The following is a 23,123-nucleotide window of genomic DNA, read 5'->3' as shown; positions in this document are numbered from 1 at the left end:
AATACACCACACAACTCTCAATAAGTTGCAGACAAGCTAAGCTCACAATATGAAGTGGGAGCAAAATGGCACTCCAGTAACTTTTGAAAAAGGGAGGGAAAGACAAGGTTAACAGAAAATGAATCAAACCAACAGGTAAGTAGTCAGGGCAATTGAACAAGAGGAACTTCAATGATAAAATCAGATGGAAAAGGCTTAGGGCAAAGTCAATGGGTCAAAAGTCTTTTGCTCAAGATAATACAGTTCAGTATAGTTTGCGGTAAAGTTCGTGCCACGGATTCCGGACGAGGTTTGTTGGTAGAAACGTTAGTTCAAAGAGAAGAGAAGGACAAGCCCTCGGATTGGAGAAAGATTTCAAACACTTTCACCTCAGCTGAACGAAACGCACAACCGGATTTGCACAGTACCTTAAAACGGAGAGGGGCTGTAGCTGAGGCAGACGTTCCTAGTAGTTCCTGCAGGCTCACGGTTCCTGAAGTGACTGTCGGACTGATCAGAAGTAGGAAGACTGGAGGGTCCTGCACTACCCAGGGAAGAAACCAGCAGCAGCGCCAAACAACAAATAAAAGGTGCGCCCCTTAAAACCCAAGCAGGGTCCGACCTTCCTGGCTATTCGGCCCACTGTAGCTCTGTACAGTGAATTCGACCAGAGGGGGGTCCTGGTTTGCAGTTTGGATGAACTGGTTGGTCCCACCAGCTCAAGGGAAGAAGTTTCCTGGAGGATCTTCTCTGTCGTCAGATTTGGAGATTCAGACCTGCAGCAGGGCTTCATGAGGCAGTTCAGTCGTTTTAGGGGTCCTTTTCTTCCAGTTCCTCGTTGGTTCTTTCGTTCCAGTGGCGACTCTGCCTTTCCATTCCCAGAGACCTGCTTTTTATGCAGTTTTTCCCCCATTCATTCAGCCTGGCTGTCAATCACACAGCAGGGTGGCTGTCCTGGAAAGGACAGTCACCCAGTCAATCAAACAGGAGTGCGACTTGGGTTACTAAGGGAACCCAAGGCAGGGGTCCTAAAACAATTTCCTCACATCCTGCCTACGCAGACTTTCAGGCGCCTAAAGGAGGGCTTCTGTGCAGAAGCCCGCGAAAAGGCGATGAACAAAGGGACCAAACCTGGTTTGGCGCGCAGAGTAAAACAAGAGAAAGAGATTTACAAAAAGAAATGGCGAATAAACCCAGCCGGAAACGTAATAAAACATATATGGTCAAGTGGGTTTATGTTTGAGGCTACATTGATAGCCTAAAACAATACCATGGTTATTTAAGATAACCGTGGAATAAAAAATAGGGTAGATACCACTGCCACCAGCCAAGTCTTAGTGTAAAGGGAGCAAAACAATGCTCCAAGAGACACAGATAAAAAGGAATAAGAATTAACCCTTTCCAATACTCCATGTTAGATGGGGTGTACTACATCTGTGGTAAAAGTGACTAAAATAAAGTTAATGACAACTTTACCTTTTCTGGGGGACAGTAGTCAGCCCCAGAAAACGGAGTTGGTGGGAAGTCTCAAAGACAACCCTGTGTCACTGCACTGAAGGTCCTGTGCAACACACATGGAGAAAATGAGGCTATGGAGTAGGTGAGGCTCCATTGCCCAAGATCACACAAAAAGTAGAAATACACTCAGCAAAACACATGTAAGAGTGGGAAAAAGGCTCACACTCTTACCAGGTGAAAAAAATAAACCCTAGAAATCCAGCAAAGCTGCTGAGGGACTCATTAGGTAAGGGGAATCAGCCATGTATGAGAATTCTCCCTAACACTTCTGTAAACCAGCATATTGGAGATAAAACTCGCACCTATCAACACAACAATTCTGAGCTTGTTCAAATTATTTAAATCGTTGGATGTTAAAATGACCAACAAACCCGCACAGATTCAAACAATTGTGGAATGGATTGCACAAGAGATGGAAACCAGATCGAGTAGATTACGTGACAAAGCAAAGTTATGTCCATTGGGGTCTCTGGTAAATAAGCAAAATTTAGCGATTGAACAATGCGTGTTGATTCCTGCGGTGCCACAGTTCAGTAAAATAATTAAACCTGTGAGTGACGAATGCTCGAATGTATCGGTTGTGCATATTAACGATTTGTGGGTTAGTCTCAAACAAGAGAGTAGATTGCAAACATGTAAAGTATCTATGAATCACTATGACATATTTACAGAAAGGGGTCTACAGAACAGCAACAAGCGCCCCGCAAAACCAACTTGAAAGGGACGGGCAAAGGATTAAACATAAATGCAAAAAAACCCACTAAAAGCATGCAAGCAGCTGCAGCTTCAAGCATTAAGAGTGCTAAACCCTTGATTCGAGCCATTTGCAAAGTGTTAACCCCCCCCCCCAAAGAAATGTAGGGGAGAACTTAAAAAACAAGAAAATGATTGGGAATGCAGATGTCCCGGTCACTGTTCCAGAGGTAGAGCATTTATGTACATATGATCCTTTAAATGACCTGGTAGCAGTATTAGAACAAGATGCATTATCGGCACAGACCGAAATAAAACAGTAACAGGAAATATACTGCGCCCGGACTCTTTGCAAGCCTCTAAATTAGATGCTCACGCTTGTCAGAGGCAAATAGTACAGTGCTTAAAGTGGGCCGGGGCCTGCCGGGGCTGGGCCCCGGCAGTCTCCAAAAAGTGAGGCTGAGCCGGGGCCCTGCCGGGGCCCTCCGGTCCCGCCACTTGATGGCGGGTCATTGTCCCGTCACGGCCGCAGCCGCGACGAGAGATGAGCGCGCCGTCAAAAAGTCAGGCAGCTGTGACTGACACAAGTGCAGGGCAGTCACAGCTTCGCTCAAATTTGCGCGAAGCTGGGGCTGGCTGACACTTGTTTTAGTCACAGCTCAGGGTCCTCACCCACCATTAACACCCCTTTGTCTTCACTCCCTGTGCTGAGAGTAACAGGCACAACAGGAGTGGAGACAAAAGGGTGTTAATGTTTGACCCATTAACCCCATGACGGGAAGGGGCGGGGGGCAGAGGAGGAGCTCACTGATATTGCGGCTGGAGGTGAGTGAGGCTTGCTTCAGGCAGTGTTGAGTGGCCTCGCCGGTAATTCGCCCTTTTGACATAATTATGCATTTTTAAATTTTACAGCGTTTCACGCAGTTAAGGATTCAGCCATTGCCGTGGTTGACCCTCCCCTGGTCCTTGCTCAGCAGTTGTGTTTCTCATTGGGTCAGAGTCCGTTTTTGCACTTTTGTAAGCACCACCACAAAATCTAACTTCTCGTTGCCACTAAAACGAGAATTTGGGTGATTTCCTCTGCATTGCTAATTGTCCCAATGACGAAACGTGGCTGCTCTTGGCTCTGACTATACTTGCACCTGTGTTAGCACTCAAACTAACAAAACTCAACAGGTTGTCCTTGTGCCAGCCCTGCCCATTTTGCAAATCCGTTCATGTGTCGAATCTACGATTCCCTGATGCAAACGTCTGACCACACCCAGACAAGATTATGAATGTTAGCATGCGCCACACTTAAAGAAACTTCCCCGAATACAAGGACTGCTTGTATTTTAAGCAGTCAACTTTCTCTCTTTTTAAAAAGCCTCACCCTTAACAGTGCAATTAAATGATTTGCCCAGGACCACACGATTTGGTTGTACCAGCAGTGTTGCAGTATGCGCTTAGTTGTGTAGACAAGACCACCTCTGTTCATTTTTACATGCTTTTCGTTAGGCCACGCCTTCAAGTTTTAGGCCACGCCCATCAGGCAAGCCACTCCCCCAAATGAGGGCCCCCCCTCAATTTCTTATCCCACTTAAAGCACTGCAAATAAAGCACAGTGCAGAGGCAAAGGCCATAGATATAAAAAATGCAGTTGATGCATACTTAGCCGAACGCCTTAAAGATCAGATGTGAAATATCCAGCAACCTATAACTAATTATGATTTTCCATCACTTGAAGCGAGAAAGTGGAGAGAAGCATCCACCAAAATACAAAGACAATGGCAAGGTGAAGCTTTGCTGGAGAGCCGGGCAGTTCATAAGCCGAATAAATGCACATTGAATGCTCTTAGAGCTCCTGCGAATCAGCAAGCAAATAGCGTGCCCCATAAAAGTGAGCTAATAGATAAACCTTCATCAGTGGGGGACAAAATTCCCCAATACACCCACTGGTTAATCATGAAATGTCACGCTTTACCATACAATAAATACGATCTTTGTCGTTCTAGCATATTGAACATATTTGCTGAAATTCCAGCTTTAGAAGATTGGTGTTCCCTTGACATCGAACAGGTGGAATTTTTGAGTGACGAGGATCTATACATAGTGAGAGTGTGGATTTCATCAGGAGTAGTGATTAACACTGTGTGGAGGGCTAGAATTGACCTTTTTAGATTGGGTTTCATCATAGCTCAAAACCCTGGAAGTCTACACTCTCCCCAACAGGACACTATAAATGTTTATCCTTAACAAAACTGTAAAAATCATGAATCTGAGATAAACCCACAAACCGCAGGTCCAGCAGCATGGCTCAGCATAACTATTATCACATAAAAGAACACAACCAATATGGCTAGCCTGCTGCAACACTCCCGGTCACACCCACCTACAGACATCAAACGAAAATCAATTAAATAAATTTGATATCATTGCACTGCAGGAAACTTGGTTCACCAGTACACTGACTTGGGATGACCATGATATTGTGCTAGTGCCTGCGAAACAATCCACTAGGTGTCGTCCAACCTCAGGATTATTGGTCACAGTTAAAAAGAGCTCTGGGTTCACCATCAAACCATGGGCAGCTCCAAATAATTTTCTTCAACTAGTAGAGATCACGTATTACGAGCGCAAAATCGCATTGATCAATATATATAGGAATCCAGCGGGAATAGCAGATGATTGTTTTTATAAATCATTAACATCAGTGCTGGATACCATTCTAATGACTCCCAACATTAGCACCACAATAATCCTCGGAGATTTGAACTTGGAATGTATTAACATTAATTCCAAAGTAAGACATTCTGATGCACTGCGATGGAGCACGCTTATGATGGAGCGAAATTTGGGCATGATAAATGGCTCAGTGGCTGGTGATGTTCCTCCGCAGTGTACATGGAGGAGGGGAGTATCACAAAGTATCATTGATTACATATACATTGATGAAGAGTTGTTTAATACAGTGGCAACATTTTAAATTGTGCAACAACCTCAGAGTGATCATAACATGCTATCATTAATGTGGACTTGGATACTAACATCAATATCCCATTAGCTCAATTTTATAAACCATCATTAATTATTAATAGTGCTAAAAACCACTTTCGAGGGGATTGGGTCCTCCGACGTATTCCATATCTATGACATGTAATCACCACAGCTGTGCTGCTTCTGAAACTTTTCCGGCGTCTGCGTCCTGCGTCGATGACGTCGATGCGCCGACGTCGAGGACCTCCTCCGACGTCCGACGTCATCCGATGTGATAAGTAGGACGCACGACGCCTGTAGCCTCAGTTCCGTTTTTTCCGCGAACGTGTTGCTTCGTGTTTCTCGGTTCTAAGCCTCGACTCTTTGGAGTTCTGTTCTTTCTGGTTCTTCGAACCTGTTCGTTTGTGAATTTCCTTCGGCGATGTCTTCCACTTCGTCTTCAACCCCGCGTCCGGGCTTTAAGAAGTGCGGGGAGTGTGGGTCCAAGATGTCGGTGACTGACTCGCACGACGCCTGCCTCTGGTGCCTCGGGGAGGCCCACGACACGGATGACTGTATCGACTGCCAGTCGCTCACGTCCAAGGCCTTACGCGAGCGTAAGAAGAAATTGTCGGTAGGTCGGGTGTCCAAGCCCCGGAAATCGAAGTCGGCGGGGCTTTCGACGGATGATTCGAGGGGTGACTCTCCGCGTCTTCGTCGGAAGTCTCGTCGGTCTTCTTCTAGGAGTCGGTCTCGCCACTCCTCAGCCTCTTCGGGGCATTCTCGGAAGCGCCGACACCGGTCGCCTTCCAGGTCCTCTTCAGAGGACTCTGCCCGGCACGTCGGTTACCCCACCAGCCGTGCGACGCCGGAGGAATGGGCTTCCTTCGGGAAGAAGATGTTGGCGATTCTTGAGTCGCAGGGTACTCAACCGTCCGCGCCCCCGAGTGGGGTCGGCCGTGAGAGGTCGAGAGCCACCGCTCGCAAGAGTGGTCGGCACGAGTCACGGGAGAGGTCTCGTTCGGACAAGGAGGCTCGTTCTCGCCGTACCCGTTCCAGGTCCCGGTCCTCGACGCGATCGAGACCGTGTGCACCTGTGTTGTCTTCGAGGAAGACATCGACGTCTGAGGCGTCGAGGGCGTCGACAGGCTTTCTCGAGGCTCCGGCTCCGAGGAAGTCGTCGAAGCCGTCGACGGTCAGGTCGTCGAGGGACACGCTCGGGGCTCCGGCTTCAAGGGCTGTGTCGACGCCGCCGATACTGGAGGCGCTGCATCTGACGTCGACGCCGATTTCCTCGACGTCGACGTCGATCCTCTCGGCGCCGTTGCCGGTTTTCTCGACGGCGGCGCCGATTCGCTCGACGCCATCGACGCCTTTCGTGTCGGAGGTGCCCCGTGTCTCGGGTGTACCCCCTAGGAAGGCTCTGGCTAAGAGCAGGCACTCTCGGGTGCCTTCTTTTCGCCACCTGGAATATATTTCAGAGGCGGATGAGGATTCTGATGGCCTGGTTCCTCGTCGGGTGCCAGATGACATTGTCTCGGGCCATAGTCAGTTTGACGATTTGAGGCAGTCTCTGCATGATGCCAGTGGACTGGACACCTCTCCGGAGGTGGAATTTTGTAGGCCTGAGCCTGGCTCCCATGCCGATTCCTCGTACCGGCGCCTTATGGCTAGGGTTTCTGAGTATCTGGGATGGTCGGCTCCCCCAGGGGAGTTTGTGCAGGATGACCTGACGGACATCCTGGATGTTGGTCCCCCAACTGACCCGGTACTGCCGTTCCATATGGCTTTACAGAGAAGGGTGGCGGCGGCTTGGACTGCTCCGGAGAGTCTCCCGGCGGTGGGCAAGTCCTTGTCGCGTAAATACCGTCCAGCCAGTAGCGACCCCTGCTACTTGACCAGGCACCCCACTCCGGAAAGTTTGGTGGTGCAGGCGGCCACGGCCCCGGCAAAGCAGGCGTCGTACCCTACCATCCCTCCTGATAGGGACGACAAGCGTTTTGATGGCTGGGCGAAGAAAGTGTTTTCTTCTGGTGGTATGGCGCTTCAGGCGGCCAACTCCATTTGTGCCTTGTCACGTTTCACGCACACTCTGTGGAACTGTGTTGCGTTAGCGGCTGAACATATTCCCGAAGGGGATGAACGGGATGGTTTCCTTGCTATGGTCCAGGATGGTAAGGATGCCATGTGTGAGTCCGTTCAGTCGGGTCTGGACTTGGCTGAATGCGTCAGTAGGTCCATGGCGGCGAGCACCGTGATACGCAGGTTTGCGTGGTTGCGGAAGTCGGGGTTTGCTCCTGATGTTCAGTCCCGGCTCCTCAACATGCCCTTTGACGGTGAACACCTTTTTGGCAGCAAGGCTGACGAGAGCCTTGAGAGGTTGCAGACCTCAAAAGCTGCAGCGAAGTCGTTGGGCGCTGCAGTTCGCCAACCTCCGCCTTTTCGTCCTAGGGGACAGCAGTGGAGGAGTGGTTCCTTTCGCTTTTACTCGTCCTTCAGTAAAGCGAGAGGGGCTGGCAGTCAAAGAGGCCAGCGCAGGGGTACCAGAGGTGGACGACAGGGTACCCGTGGTGCCAAGGCCGCTCGGGCAGTTGCCTCTTTGCCCTCAGGTAACGCCGCAGCCGCTCCTACTCAGTCATGAGGCCATGTCCCATGGTTCGCCGGTTGGGGGAAGGCTGACGCAGCATCTTGTAGAGTGGCAAGCCATTACTTCAGATGTGTGGGTTCTGGAGATCATAGCCCACGGCTACTGTCTTCCCTTTCGGCACAGGCCTCGCGACAATCCACCGGGGAACCTCTCTTTGAAGTGTCCGGATCCGCTCCTTGCGCAGGAAATTCAAGCCCTGCTGGAGAAAGGCGCTATAGAACTGGTGCCTGTAGCGGAGAGGAACAAGGGATGGTATTCCCCTTATTTTTTGATTTCCAAGAAAGACGGGGGATTGAGACCCATCATGGACTTGCGCGGTTTGAACAAACTCCTCAGGAAGGACAAGTTCAAGATGGTTACTCTCTCTCAAGTCCTCCAGGCCCTTCAGCTTCAGGACTGGTTGGTGTCACTCGACCTCAAGGATGCTTACTTCCATGTGCCGATCCATTCCAAGCACAAGAAGTACCTGAGGTTCGCGGTTGGCGACTCGCACTTTCAGTTTCGGGTCCTGCCGTTCGGATTGACCTCCGCCCCGAGGGTTTTCACCAAGCTCATGGTGGTGGTGGCAGCGCATCTCAGGCAAGGGGGGATTCACGTCTACCCCTACCTGGACGATTGGTTGATCAGGGGGAGCTCTCCCGAGCAAGTCCTGGATCATCTGTCCGTCACCTGCCACTCCCTTCACAGGCTGGGCTTTTCCCTCAATTTAAAGATGTCCCATTTGACGCCAACGCAGAGGCTCCAGTACATCGGAGCAGTGCTCGACAGTGTTTTCCTCCCCAGGTGAGGGCTCTTCACATTCAGCAGATGGTGCGCAAGTTTCAGCATGCCCAGACGCTCCCAGCGTTCGAGTTCTTGAGGTTGCTCGGCCTCATGGCATCCTGCATTCTTCTGGTGCCAGAGGCTCGCCTGCGAATGAGATCTTTGCAGTGGGCACTCAAGATGCAATGGTCACAGTCCTCCGGCAGGATGTCGGACCCGATTCAGGTGCCGCCCTCGGTCGCCCGGGACCTTCTGTGGTGGGCCGTCGAAGGCAACTTGATGAAGGGGGCTCCATTTTGGCTTCCCTGGCCGGAGGTGACGATCGTGACGGATGCATCCCTCACGGGATGGGGAGCTCATGCCAACGGGCTGACAGTCAGCGGTCGTTGGTCTCCGTCGGAGTCCAAACTCCATATCAATCTGTTGGAGCTGAGGGCCGTCAGGCTAGCCCTGTGCGAGGAAAGAATGTCCTGATCCTGACGGACAACACAGTGGCCATGCACTACCTCAACAAAAAGGGGGGGGCAGGGTCACTTCCTCTGTGCAGGGAGGCGATGCAGCTCGAGTTCTGGGCCGTCCAGCAGGAAGTTTCGATCTCAGCAGTTCATCTGGCCGGAGTCGAAAACGTGACGGCGGACGCTCTGAGCAGGCAGAGCACGATCTCTCACGAGTGGGAGTTGGCTCAGGAGATTCTCCTGGAGATCTTCGCCCTTTGGGGGACCCCTCAAGTGGATCTCTTCGCCTCCAGTGTCAACCGGAAGTGCGAAAGGTTTTGCTCGCGGGAATTTCCTCCAAAAGGAGCCTTAGGAGACGCGTTCGTGGTGGAGTGGTCGTTCCCGCTGCTGTACGCGTTTCCTCCAGTCCCCGTCATCCCGCAAGTGCTGCGGAGGTTACGGAAGTTCGGTTCCCGGATGATCCTCATTGCTCCGGCGTGGGCTCGGAGGACGTGGTACCCGGACCTTCTCGACTTGTCCATCTGCCCTCCACGTCGTCTTCCCTACCGAGACGATCTGCTCTCACGGGAGGGGGGTCTGGTTCTCCATCCAGAGGTCAGGTCCCTCAACCTTCACGCTTGGCTTCTGAAAGGTTGAGGTATAGGGATTGGGACCTCCCTGAAGACGTGTTGGAGGTGTTGCTTTCGGCCCGAAGGCCAGCAACTAAGTCTCTGTACCGTTGCTGTTGGCGTAAGTTCTGCGACTGGTGCAGAGTTCGGAATGTGGATCCTTTTGCATGTGACATCCCCATGGTTCTGTCCTTTTTGCTTTCTTTGGCCCACAGGGGCTTGCAAGTGGGTACCATTAAAGGTTACCTGGCGGCGCTGTCCATCTTTAAGCGCTCGTCTGATGAGTGTTCTTACTTTAAGATCCCTTTAATTTCACAGTTTCTCAAAGGGCTCACTAATGTGTTCCCTCCGTCACCTTTCCTGGTGCCCGGTTGGGATTTAAACCTTGTTCTTAGGTTTCTTATGGGTGCTCCGTTTGAGCCTTTGCATTCTTGCCCTTTGAGGCTGTTAACTCTGAAAACTGTGTTTTTAGTTGCGGTTACTTCCGCTCGCAGAGTGAGTGAGTTACAGGCACTTTCAGTTAAGCCACCCTTCACTGTTTTCCACAAGGACAGGGTTGTCCTTCGAGTTCGTCCTTCTTTTCTTCCGAAGGTTGTGACGGAATTTCATTTGGCCCAGAAGGTTGTTCTTCCGGCATTCTATCCTCCTCCGCATCCTGGTAAGGAAGAGTTGAGGCTCCATAGGCTTGATCCTAGGAGAGCTTTAAGCTTTTATGTTTCCCGCATGTCCCGGGTCAGAGTGGACGATCAACTCTTTATTGGTTACGCTGGTAAGCGTTTGGGGCAAGCTGTGACGAAACAGACTTTGTCCCGCTGGATTATTTTGGCCATCTCGGAGTGTTACCGCTTGGCGGGTAAGGACCCACAGGCTGGCTTGCGGGCCCATTCTACCAGGGGTGTGGCTGCATCTACTGCGCTGCAGAGGGGTGTTCCTATTCGCAACATCTGTGATGCAGCCACCTGGGCTTCAGTACATACATTTGTACGGCATTATTCCCTCGATTCCATCAGAGGGCAGGATCTGGCCTTTGGCAAGGCGGTCCTTTGCTCTGCTGTTTGATTGGCTATTATACATTTTGTTTATAAATTCTTTCCCTCCTCCTTGCTCTGGTACTGCTTTGGGAGTCTGTCATAGATATGGAATACGTCAGAGGACCCAATCCCCTCGAAGAACAAGTTACTTTCTTACCTGGTAACGTTCTTTCGATGGGATGGTCCGACGACGTATTCCATATCGCTTCCGCCCTGCCTTCCCCGCTGCTGAATTTCTTTTGCGATTGCAGCTTACGTTCCGCAAGGCTTTGTGTCTGACTGGCAGTTGACTTATGTCACACGTTCTGGGGGAAAAAACTACAACTGAGGCTACAGGCGTCGTGCGTCCTACTTATCACATCGGATGACGTCGGACGTCGGAGGAGGTCCTCGACGTCGGCGCATCGACGTCATCGACGCAGGACGCAGACGCCGGAAAAGTTTCAGAAGCAGCACAGCTGTGGTGATTACATGTCATAGATATGGAATACGTCGTCGGACCATCCCATCGAAAGAACGTTACCAGGTAAGAAAGTAACTTGTTCTTCCTGATGCAATGATAATCTGCAATTGTTGAATACAAAATTGTTACAACAATATTGGAAGACTTCATTGAAGGAATATACAGATATTCTAGACACATTCAAGTGGTCTGTAGTAACAACTAAGGCACTGAGACATCAACATTACTTTGACCCAGAAATAAGGGAGAGAAAAGCAGAGTGGAGATTGAAAAAGGGCCATTAATAAACTAGTGATAAAGTGAGAGGCCTACTATTAAAAGCAGCAAAATGTAAATATCACAATTGGATTCAAGGTCGACAAGAGTGGCAGTTTCAATGCGATAGTGAAGCTATGTTGTCCTCCTTACACAATAAGAACTCAGCCCAAACCTGGCAACTCCTACACAACGCAAATCAAAATATGCGAATGCATAGTCAACTTAATGGAGTAACGGAACTTCAGTGGGTACAATATTATACCTCATTATATGCCGACGCAGATTTTATAATATGAGTTATTGCAAACGTGCTCCTGATGTTTGGAAAGTAAATTACTCATTGGAAATCATTGAATAACATGGGCTCAGCTATGCTATGTGTAAGTCTGATCCTCGAAATTGGGCTACTATTGTATATGTATAACATCTTTAAGGAGGTACTCAATAAATGTGACATTCCAAGGTCATGGCGTAAATCACTAATCGACCCAATCTTCAAGAAGGGAGACCGGACTTCCCCCTCCAATTATAGGCCGATAGCCATACTGGATGCCCCAGGCAAAATATTTGCCAGGCTTATTTTAAGAGACTTCAATGTATGGAAAGAAGCCCATCATCAGCGAGATCCGCATCAAACCGGCTTCGTGACGGGCATGGGTACGGGGGTCAACCTTTTATGTCTTAATGCAATAGGGTCCCATGGTCATTTGATTAAACAACCACATTTGTTGACCTGCACTCGGCTTTCGACTCCGTCTCCCGAGTTCTCCTAATGATTCAACTTCGAGATGCAAACTGTCCCTCCACTCTGTGTGACATTATTTATGCTTTTCATTCAAAAACATCAGTTCAGATAAGATTGACCACTTAGGGGTTGTTGTCATCTTCCATACATGCATACAGAGGGCTGAAGCAAGGATGCCTCCTTGCTTCGCCCTCTTCAACTTTTTCATCCATGATGTTGGGGAAGCATTTGAAGGCATTATATCTGATTCCCCAAAACTGAAAGGAGTATCTATTAAAGCACTGTTTTATGCAGACGACTTAGTTCTCATATCCAAAACACTGATACGTCTGCAACATTTAATCAACGCTTTAGCTCTCCATTTGGGAAAAAATCAATTAATAATCAATCTGCAAAACACCCAAGTAATGGCCTACATTCCAAGAAAACTAATCGTAGCTCCTTGTCATGGATGATTAATAAGGCACGCCTCGAAGTGGTCCCTTCTTACATATATCTGGGCATGAAAATAGATCATGAAATGCAGAATGGAAATCACTTACAGTTGTTGGAACACAAAGTAACATCAGCCGTGTCACAGGCTAAAGTTATCATGCACAAATATGGTACATTTTCGCTATATCCTGCAATAACATATTACACACAGAAAGTCACTCCCAAATTGTTATATGGCATGGATACAAGAGAGATACTGCCAAAACTTCCTTTAACAAAATGGAGGCGAAATTCTGGAGAAAGATTTTACATCTTCCTCATTGTATTCCAGCATCATGGATATGATATGAATTGGGTTTGGTGTCTCTGAATGCCCTATATTCCTGGTGTTTGTGTGCCATGCTTCGGAAATGTCTTACATCTCAAAGTACAGAAACACTATTGAAAACAATAGCAGATTACTTGTTCTCTTCAGATCACACATTTCCCATGGCATGGGCAATGGGTGTGTATCATATTTTGATTGAAGCAGATGTTACTATTGAAGTTCTCATCTCGAATCCTGATCGTGCTAAATTGAAAATATATCAAGCAGATTGGATCGAAATGAGAAGACTCTGCACAACTTATAAACAATTTGCAAATAACCGATTTATAGACACAAAATTCAGATTGATGGAACCATATTTAAGTAAGTCCCCATCTCCATCCATCAGATCGGCTATTCTTAGATTTAGATTGAATCTTTGGCTGACGCGACTGATAGAAATTTCTGCTAACTAATAGAAAATTATTATCACCAGAACAGAACATGTGTTGCTTTTGCTGTAAAATAAGATGCAAGGAAACATTAGAATACTTGATCGTGTATTGTCCAGCTCTGATGGTGGAAAGATCAAGATATTTCTTGAAGCATTATGAGTACTTGTGCACCTTGAAGCCTTCGACTAGATGGTTATTCATTTTGTGTGCACCGTCTATCAGCATATGCATAGCGACTATACATTTTCTGTCAGCTTTGAATGTGATGAATTAAACAGCTATGACTTTTTCTGAGATATTCAAGCATTCAATTTTAAATTCAGCATGTTGATAAGAGGGCAGGATAAGAAGGACATTGATTTGTAAGAAGCACGCCATTCATGTTTGATCTGTTGTCAACATAATGTGAAGGAGAACTGATATACATGTGAGCATATGGACATTATAATTTTCTTTCTTTAATAACTTTGATGAAGTTTCAAATCTTTCAATTGTGAACTGGATATTCTTTTCCTTTTTTCTTCTCTCTTTTTTGAATATATGTGGGGGGTGTCTGGTGTAAGGAATATTGGAATTCATATGTTTAAATGCACATGGTAATGAGTGCATTTTTTTTTCTTTCCACATTTTAATTGTCTGTACGTTCTAATATTGTCTAAGGGTGATTCTTATTTTATTTTATGATATATGTTATTCATAATGATGTGATTTTAAAATAGTTTATTTGTACATGATTTGATATTTTTTATATGATATATTTTGATATGTATTAGAAATTGAAAAGTTGATTAATTTCAGCAATATCAATAAAATAACAAAAACATTTTAAAAAAAGAATATGCTCATAAGTCGGTCCAGGGCTTGTTTTGCCCATGGAATCAATCACACTGATGAAGAGGCCCAACAAGAACAACATGTATCTGGGGTTCTATGTGTTCCTGAGTTGGCAGGATTAGCCTAGCATTTCTGGACTGCTTCCTTCAGAACAGTGCCAGCGATGGTTGACATATGGTTAGCCCACTTATAAGTAACACATATGAGTAATAATCAGTAGGAATTGAATGCTAGCCTAAGGATTTGACTATTGATGTGAAATAAACGTCCAGTCAGTTCTGCATGTTGAGTATTGAGCTTTGCAGCAAACTCAAACCTGCAGGCCCATTTTTGGAACATAGTTGCATAACAACACAGCTCACCAAAATTTCCAACGTGAAGCACTGAGCATTACTTAAATATTTCTGCAACTCTTTGGTAATTTAATTTCCTTTCTCATGTCTTATTTATACCATACATTTAATGTAGTGAAGGTCATGGGATGGAGTTTCACCTGGAGGTTTACAGATTATGTTCCAAATTTCAGATGAAGACTTTTAATCCCACTATGAATAAAGTCTGAAAAACGTTGTTCCGATTTGAAGTATGAAAATCCCCATAATAATTATGTTCTTTTCCCAGGGGAGATCACACTACAACTATGAGCTATCTGACGGTCCTGCCTCAGGGAATGGAGTGTGTGGTGTTCAGCATTGATGGCTCATTCGCAGCCAGTGTTTCAATCATGGGCCGTGACCCCAAAGTGCGAGCTGGAGCCATCGATGTGGTCAGGTAACTGTAATATTTCACCTGGTTGTTTCCATAGCCTACTTTGTGGCCATGCCTACCCGAATGCAAGATGAGCACACTGTACTCACTGTAGAGTCAATGTTTCTGAGATAAGTTACACGCTGACTGCACTTATTAAGTTACCTGCACATCCCCTGCCACCTCCCCAGGCACTTCTCCCCTTTCCTCTTCCCCACACTTGCGCGATCTGAATGACACAAGGCCTAGTAAGATTGTTGTTTTGTCCTCCCTTTGTTTTCCCCTCCTTTTCTTGTCGTGCCTAGAAAAACTTGTGTACAGGCATGTTATAATTGCCATATCATATCATATCATATCATATCATATAAAAGTGTCAAAAATGAAGGCCATATAAAGGTCTGTAAGTATAAGTAACTAAGTATAAGGTCCTTTTGATATGGACAATTATAGCGTCCTTGCAAGATGTGGGTATATGTTTGCCAGATGTTATATTGTTTAATATTTTTAAGGGGACGAGGACCCAAATATTTGTTGCGGGGGGGGGGGGGTGAAAGATCTGTAGGAATAGATTCTAAGCCAGGATCATCATTTCATTATTTATAGTTAGCTGACATTTCTACTTCCTTTGTGCTAATATTAAGAGAAACTGAACAGATAGGCTACGAGAAAAAGCACTACATTGGACTGTCCTGGAGCCATCTGGCAAGTCATCTTACAAACTTCTGAAATGGGTTGTCCATTGATCTGAAGTTATGTGTGAATCTACAGATGTATGCCTGTCAGCGGCTCCAGTTTACAACATTTTCCAGAATACTCTATGATCATTTATATTTGTTGCTTTCAATAATCCACCCAAGCTCTGACGTTCATAATCTTTTTTTATTTGCTTTAATCAGAGTCTTATATTTAAATCTTACTGTCCTGATTCACAGGAGGTCTCTTGTCCCTTCTGATTTTAAAGCTTCTAGTAACATAAATTGGATGGGCCTATAATCTTGATAGAATCCTCTCCGATTATACAAGTTATCTTTTGTATTTGATGAGTGTGGCTTGGTAAAAAAAACAGGGAGTCAATACATTGCTGATAGACTCCTATATAGTTTTAATAGAGACTCTGTGGGAGTCTAACATGTTCTCAAATATGGGGATTAAAGACATATATAATTCCAGAATGTTATTCCTGCTTTCAATGGACTTCTAGAGGACCCTCCTCCTATTAGAAGAAAGTATAATAGCTGGTGCTGTGTCTGTAATATAAATACTTAGTGCTTGTGGGATCATCAAAGATAGATGTAGAGGGTCATGGTCACTTTCCAAGCAATAAACATCCTTGAAATCATATACCATTTTCCAGCTTTCTACTCTAGTTTGCATGAAATCAATGTGGGAGTGTCTCCAGAATGTATAAAATATGATTTTTACAGCAATATTGCTTGGGATTCTGCTGTTGCAAGATCTAAAGCCCTTGGCTAATAAAAATCATAATATTTTAAGAGTATATTTGAAGCTACAGTGTGGCAGGGGAACATCCAGTATTCATTGTGGTCTTCAAAAGAAATATGCATTGTTCCACAGACTCAAGTTGGATGTTGAAATCCTCTGCCAGTATTGCACACATTCCTGTTGGAAAGAATGTGGACTATATGCTCTAGGGATTTAAGATGGTAAATTAGAGCATCTGCTGCCTACTCCGATAGCCTGAGGTAAATATTTACCAGGATCATTGTGGTGTTGTTGTTTATATCCCACCTTAGTGATAGAATGTTGAAGGAAGATGAATTTAATCTAAAAGAAATTTCTTTCAGGTCATTTTTAATCCAAGTGGTCAGACCACCGTTGAAGTGCCACCTGCTGCTCTTTCAATATTTATAAAGAATCAGGTATAACCCTGTTTTTCCTGTTGTTACAACAGCCAGGTTTCTTATAAACAATCAACCTTGAATTTGTCTAAAAGGTTGTGCCAGACTGTGTCACCCTATTTCCCTGACATCTGCTATGTTCCAAGAAATAACATCTATGAGGGAGTCCATAGGAGCAGGGATTCCAGGGACCTTCAGGGGACCAGCCCTGAAAGGGAAGGTAAATTGCTTGGTACAAAAGGAACGAGTCAGTCAATGACAATCTGGCTCTCCTTTCTTTGTGAATTAATCAAATTGGGGTAAACATGAGGGCCAGTCTTATTTGGATATTTGAACCAAGAGGGGACAAGAATCTTGCTTCCACTGCCAAGAGACCATTCAGAAGTAATTGGTCCCTCAGTCTTAATTCAATGGTATCATACCGATTTGCTGACACTTGAAAAGGTCTGATTGTTTCCGAGATGTGCTCTCCAATAATAGATATGCAAACTCTTACATGTCCGGGCAATGGCATGTTTTGTTGATTAAAGACGAGTTATCCACCAAGGGGATGGACCCCTGTAATAAAGATAGAGTGACACATGGATTTCTGAACTGAGGGCGTCCCTAGAGTTGCCCTTGGCATGGACTTCTGGGAACAGAGTGGCCATGGGCAAAGATTGACTTGTAACATTTTGCAAAAAACACGTACCCGCTTTCATCGGAACACACCAGTGCTTGTAGGACAAAAGTTCTGAGGTTATGATTTTTTCCTTAACCGAGTGGTGACAGTTGTCCTTTGTTTTTTGAAAATTTACTTTTTCTGCCCTTTGTCTCCAGGGGTAAAGTGTTTTTTGGACAAGAAGAGTTAAGGGGTGCTGTACCCGAGTAGGGTTGTAAAACCCTTTACACTGAAGATGCTGTAATTTGTTTTATGAAAATTTGTTTGATAAAAATGGGAAACTTTTTTATAGATGTATATTTTTAATGTGTATTAAAGTTGTGCTGATTTTGTTATAGTATTTAACATTTACCATTAGCATGATTTATTACATATTAGCGTAAATTCAATATTTGCACTTTAGTGTATTTTAAGTATGACTAATGTTAATAACTTTGCAATGTATATAAATCGTGTATATATTGGTGTTATTTGTTAAAGTAAATGTTAATCAGTCAGTTAATAAGCTTTATTGTGGTGTTAGCCAAAAAGCAACAAGTAAATATGATAAACATAAAGAAATGACTGAAAATATTTAAAATAAAACAACAAATACAAACATAAAATCAATAAGACATAGCAAAAACAGGTGTACAATAATTCAAATTTAGTATTGTAGCATATCACAATATAATGTTTACAACATTCAAAACCGGTGCAGGGTCATGGTCTAAGTGGGTCAGTAACGTAACATTAACCCGCTTTGCTTCTTTTTAGCCAAGCCATGTGGATATATTTCAATACAAAGTGTACCATTATCCGGTTGCTAGTATCCTTACAAAAGGCAAGGGCATCCTCGACATGATGAATTTCAGCTAATCTAAAGAGTGGAAACAAGTATTTCTCATGATAGCTTTGTACCCCTCACAATGTAAAAGTATATTTTGCATGAATACCTCCTGATAGTAAATGATTGGCCTAAGCGCATTTGCATCGCACTATAAATTGCATTGAATGAACCTGAAAGAGGCCGTTTTGAGTTATCGCCCATTTTGCTTGCCTCTTGCTTTCTGTCCGATGTTTAGAATTGTGTTTTCGGCACCAGCAGAGCAAAATTAACTTTCTACCGTTTCCATGATGTCAACGTAGATAAGAATGTTGAAGCTGCTAAAGTGGATTGTTTGTCCTACACTGAGAAACTTAAGAACAAATGATAGACAAATATAAGCGAGCAAAATAAGGAATGTTACCTTTGTGTCTTATATTTGGAAAACATGTGAAATGTTTAAAGGAAAACAACAAACTATTCAAAGATGTTTAAGCATGACTTAGTTATATGTGGAAAGGCTATAAACCCTAGGTAAATGTATTACACGAAGAGGGGTTGGACGATGTGTCCGGTATTGTGGAAAACCTGGATAAATACTTGTGTTTTTGAAATGTCCAGTACTCTCTCATCTCCACATATTGTGGGGTGTTGAGAGCCAGACAGCTGCCTGTTAATACATTTGGTACCTTTGGACTCCTGAGTGGAGTATTCCTATTATGTGGTATTAAGCCTCAATATTCTTTAATCTTTCAACAAAAGAGCAAAAAGTGAATAGTAGTTCATTCATTTTCCCCACAGACCAAACATGCTTAGCCCCTAGACCCTCGCGATTTACCTGTAAAAGATGCCACTTTTAAGATATTAAGGCAAAACTTTAGGTATAAGACTGTGCACATCGCGGGCTGATTGTGTCCAGATAGAGCTCGAACCCAAAATCTGATTTTTACTGAAAATAAGACAAGCCTGTGATAAGTATAGAGCCATCTTTTTCCAACCTAAGGCGAGAGCAAATGCCACCCACACATTTAATGTGCTGTCTCGACTCACCACTCATCAATTCATGGGACCTTCAGTACTGGCCCAGGTTCAATCTGCACCGTTCGGTTTTCACAAATTTGAACCATTGAAGGGAATTAGACACCACCAGAGATAAGACGTGTGCCAGTTTGCCTTTGTATACAGCCAAATCTGGCCAGGTCCAAATCCCTGTGCTATACTGAAGGTACTGTAATCTAACTTCACCTTCAGTTGGTTGGAGGTCACCTTCCATTAGTAGACGAGCACTGGGTAACGAACTGGGTAGCATAAGTAATGTTTTTAAACATTTCTTTACGACAGTGCCTAATGATTTCACTCCCACATGTCCCCAGAGCTCTGCCCTATATGATGACGGGGCAGTAGCCTCAGTCCAATGCAATAATAGGGCTGGGCTAATAGCGCCACTATGATGCTTACAATTTATTCACCCTATACCACCACAACATTTTTCGAAGGTGGCCATTGCTTTAGTTACCTGCTGTGCCCACTGACCAGTGTCTGTAAACCCGACTCCGAGATAGTCATTGGATGTAACCTGTTCTACAGTAGAACCATCCACCTTGAAGTCAAGCTTCTGAAATTGGGCTAGGAGGGGACTGAAGACTAATGTTTTAGTGTTCTCTTTATTTAGTTCCAGCCCCAAATCATTATATTTCTCAATTAACTTTGCCATGGCGTTCTTAATGCCCATAGCCAGCAGTACCATATCATCCCCAAATAGTAACACAGGAAACCTGGCGCTGCCCAATCTGGGCGGGTCAAGGCAGCCTTCCTCCATCTCCTCAATAAGCTCATTAATATAGATACTCAAGAGGAGTATATAGATACTCAAGAGGAGTGGGCCAGCATGCAGCCTTGCCTTCCGCCTTTCCCTATAGCAATTGGGTCCGTCAACTCACCCCAGGCCTCAGTGTACTATGAGGGGTCAGAAATGTGAGGGGACAACTTTCTAAAGAGTTTTCAAATTTAGCCATTTTATTAAAGAAAACAGATTTAATAAATGCCTCACTATCCTTATCCCGCCGAGGATTTCCCTGCCTTAAATAAAGTAAAGGAAACACTCTAACCAAAGGATATCTAACCCTCACACGTATACAACAATCAAGGCAAAAAGGAAATATATGGCAATTCAATTCAACAACATATAACATATGGCCTGGTTCACAATGTAATCAATGTCTCTTGTCACGATCTGGATGAACTTCCCTTCCCCAGATCAAAAGAAAGGTTTTCTCCACAGTTCAAAGGAAAAACAAGGAAATCTGGATTAACACAAAGTTCCAATACAGTTCTTAAGTTCTTAGTCTCAAGTTCAGAAAGTTCCATTGATTCAGAAAGTCCGAAATCCTCACTCCTCCCGGAACAAGAATTGTCTCACATTTGTAGTAACAATAAGTAATTTGGTCACGATGGTTTAACGCAACTTTAACTGCAGAAAAAATTGTAACTTATCTTCAGTCAGCTTTCACAACTCTTCCGCAAATGTCACCATTCAGCATGTTGTTTTCAATTAGTGCCACTCTCTTCAGCACGTGCACCTTCTACTACCTGGTTTATCCTTTCACCAGGTCTCTTCTGGGCAATCACTTCTTGCCCTACGGGTATACTTACCTGCCCGTCTACTTCTTCAACCAACAGAACAGAAAAGTGCTTCAAGGGTAACTTTCAGTCTAGAATAATGACTTCAATAGTCTTCTTTGGAATTAAACATTTTAGCATCTTTCAGGGAATAGAACATACGCATTAATCCATATTAGGACTGTTCTGCAAATGATGCTCATCTCCCCCTAGATAGCACATTCCAGAAGGGCAGAGTTTTTGCTACCTTTCTTTCCCTTCTACATCAATAACAGCATAGTGGTCAGGAAAACAGCATAGGGCTCTGCTGCAAACTTTGCTCATCTCCCTCTGGATGGTCTGCTCCAGAAGGGCAACCTGTTTGCCCCCCTTTTCTCCTTTCTGCTTCAGTAGTTACACAGTATTTAGCAGTTGTTACCTTGGCTTTGGCACTGTGAGTTTAGATCATGCACGTTTTTCTCAATATATGAGCAGCACTTCCTACAACCCTTGGGATTCGTATTACTTCCCTCAAGCCCGCAAGGCTATTTCAACATATAAGTTATACAAGCCCCTTGCAGTCGAGGTAATGAAGCGAGATCATTTTAAAACTGACATGTGCAAATTTCCTAGTGTACGTTGTCGAAAGATTCTGCTTTAACATATGCGAAATAATAAGTATTCAGGTGGCCGGACCTCAAAGGCTTCGTACTGCAGTTTTTGTAAACCCCCTGGGTGGCCAGGTATTTGGAAACATTTTCCTTGATTGCCCAGGAGCTCATCATGCTCAACTGTTATCTTAGGACATTTGTCAATGATGTTGATTTTTTAAACTTCAGAGCAGTTTTGGTTCAGACTGCTCTCCGTTAAACAGAATGCATGGCCACTAGCGGTTTAATGTGATCAGATCTTGCAATGTTTCAGCAGAAAAGTACATGTCATTGGTATACATTGTTTTTATTAGCTTGTATCTGTTTGAAGTTGAAATAAGTAGTTATGATGCAGACAAAGCATGCATTCTTCCTTTTTTTTATCTCTGATTAATTGTGAAAGGTGTATCTAACCAGAGCACAATAAATACATTTAAAAAATGATTAATATTAAGGCATGCACATAGAAATACTACCAACTGGGTAGCAGATCAGCAACACATATTTTTATTTCTAACATAAATTCAGATGTTAATTTTCTGCAGGTTGGTGTGAACTTAATATCATTCCAGGACAACCACAATGTGAAGGGAGTAGCGAGCGGGTCAACTAACAGGCTGAGAACAATATTTAATAACTCAACGTACCCTTTTAGGATTAAAATTGATGAAGGTCAGTGTAAAGTAGGCCTGTCTAAAAAAAAACAAGCTGCCAGTCTCTGGTGCACTGTGTATTCTTTTCAATTTTTGACGTCTCCGGAGTATAGCTCAGGGGCAATGTGCACGCCTTGCAAGCAAGACAAAGCATAGCAACACAGGTTCAATCCCCGGGTCTGCACTTAGAATCCTCTGGGTATTAAAGGAATGGAGTGGTCAGAAATATTATTGTCCATATGGTTCGGCCATGTGTTTTTAAGCATAAGTTGATCGATCGTACAAAAATGTCCTATGCACATTACCAGAGTTTTCGTCTCTTGAACACAAGCAAAATCAGGCAGCAATGTGCCGCTATCTTGTGCTAATCTCATCACTTGCCGCATCGCCCTGGGTGACCTGCCTTCGTGGCACTAAATCATATCCCCCGCCCCTGAGCCTGACATCACTAGACGCGTACCACCCATTTCACAACGCCAAAGCACGTCTCGTGTCAACATTCTCTGCGCTTCAGCTAATGATGTGTCACCATTGAAATGGCAGGGCGCCTCTTTCCTCAATAAGTATAACAGACTGTTTCACAACACACAACAGCAGATTTTCTATTCCATTCCTCTCACTGAATTTCTTTGAGTATTCAGTGACACGTTTCTGTGCTCTGGTCAGCTACCTTCGTTGCTTGTAGCCGTGTGAACAGATACCAGTACCATTGCTATACATTATTTTCATTTGTTTACCACACAATGGCAACAATAATGCCCTACCAGTACGAGCCCAAGTATTCTGAGGAGAAATTACTGGAAAGAGAAAGATGCGGAAACAATGGGGCTTTGGATGGCAGTTGGGAGGGCGATTCAACAGATCAAGAGCCTGGGCCTAGTCGCATGGACGGCGTCTCCACCTGGTGTACCTGTAATCGGTGTGCGCTAATGCCAACCGAGGAGGATAACTGCTGCTGCCGAGAAAACTCTGGATGCTTGTCCTACATATCGCAAGGCGAGCCAC

At 44.8% G+C, this 23,123-nt stretch overlaps 1 protein-coding gene across 13 annotated transcripts in view; it reads left to right on the top strand.

Moving 5' to 3' along the window:
* PITPNM3 (PITPNM family member 3) overlaps positions 1 to 23,123 on the top strand; it is a 6,156,742-nt gene that overhangs the window by 5,235,701 nt on the left and 897,918 nt on the right. For all 13 annotated transcript variants that reach the window (XM_069615040.1, XM_069615036.1, XM_069615037.1 and 10 more), the window contains one exon: positions 14,767 to 14,916. In XM_069615040.1, coding sequence (XP_069471141.1) covers positions 14,767 to 14,916 — 150 coding nt within the window. The remainder of the gene's footprint in view (positions 1 to 14,766; positions 14,917 to 23,123) is intronic.

The sequence above is a fragment of the Ambystoma mexicanum genome, chromosome 9, assembly GCF_040938575.1.
Source record: "Ambystoma mexicanum isolate Mex_15411 chromosome 9, UKY_AmexF1_1, whole genome shotgun sequence".
Classification (NCBI taxonomy): domain Eukaryota; kingdom Metazoa; phylum Chordata; class Amphibia; order Caudata; family Ambystomatidae; genus Ambystoma; species Ambystoma mexicanum.
Note: the sequence above shows the minus strand (reverse complement) of the source record. Positions and strands in the feature narration are given on the sequence as shown.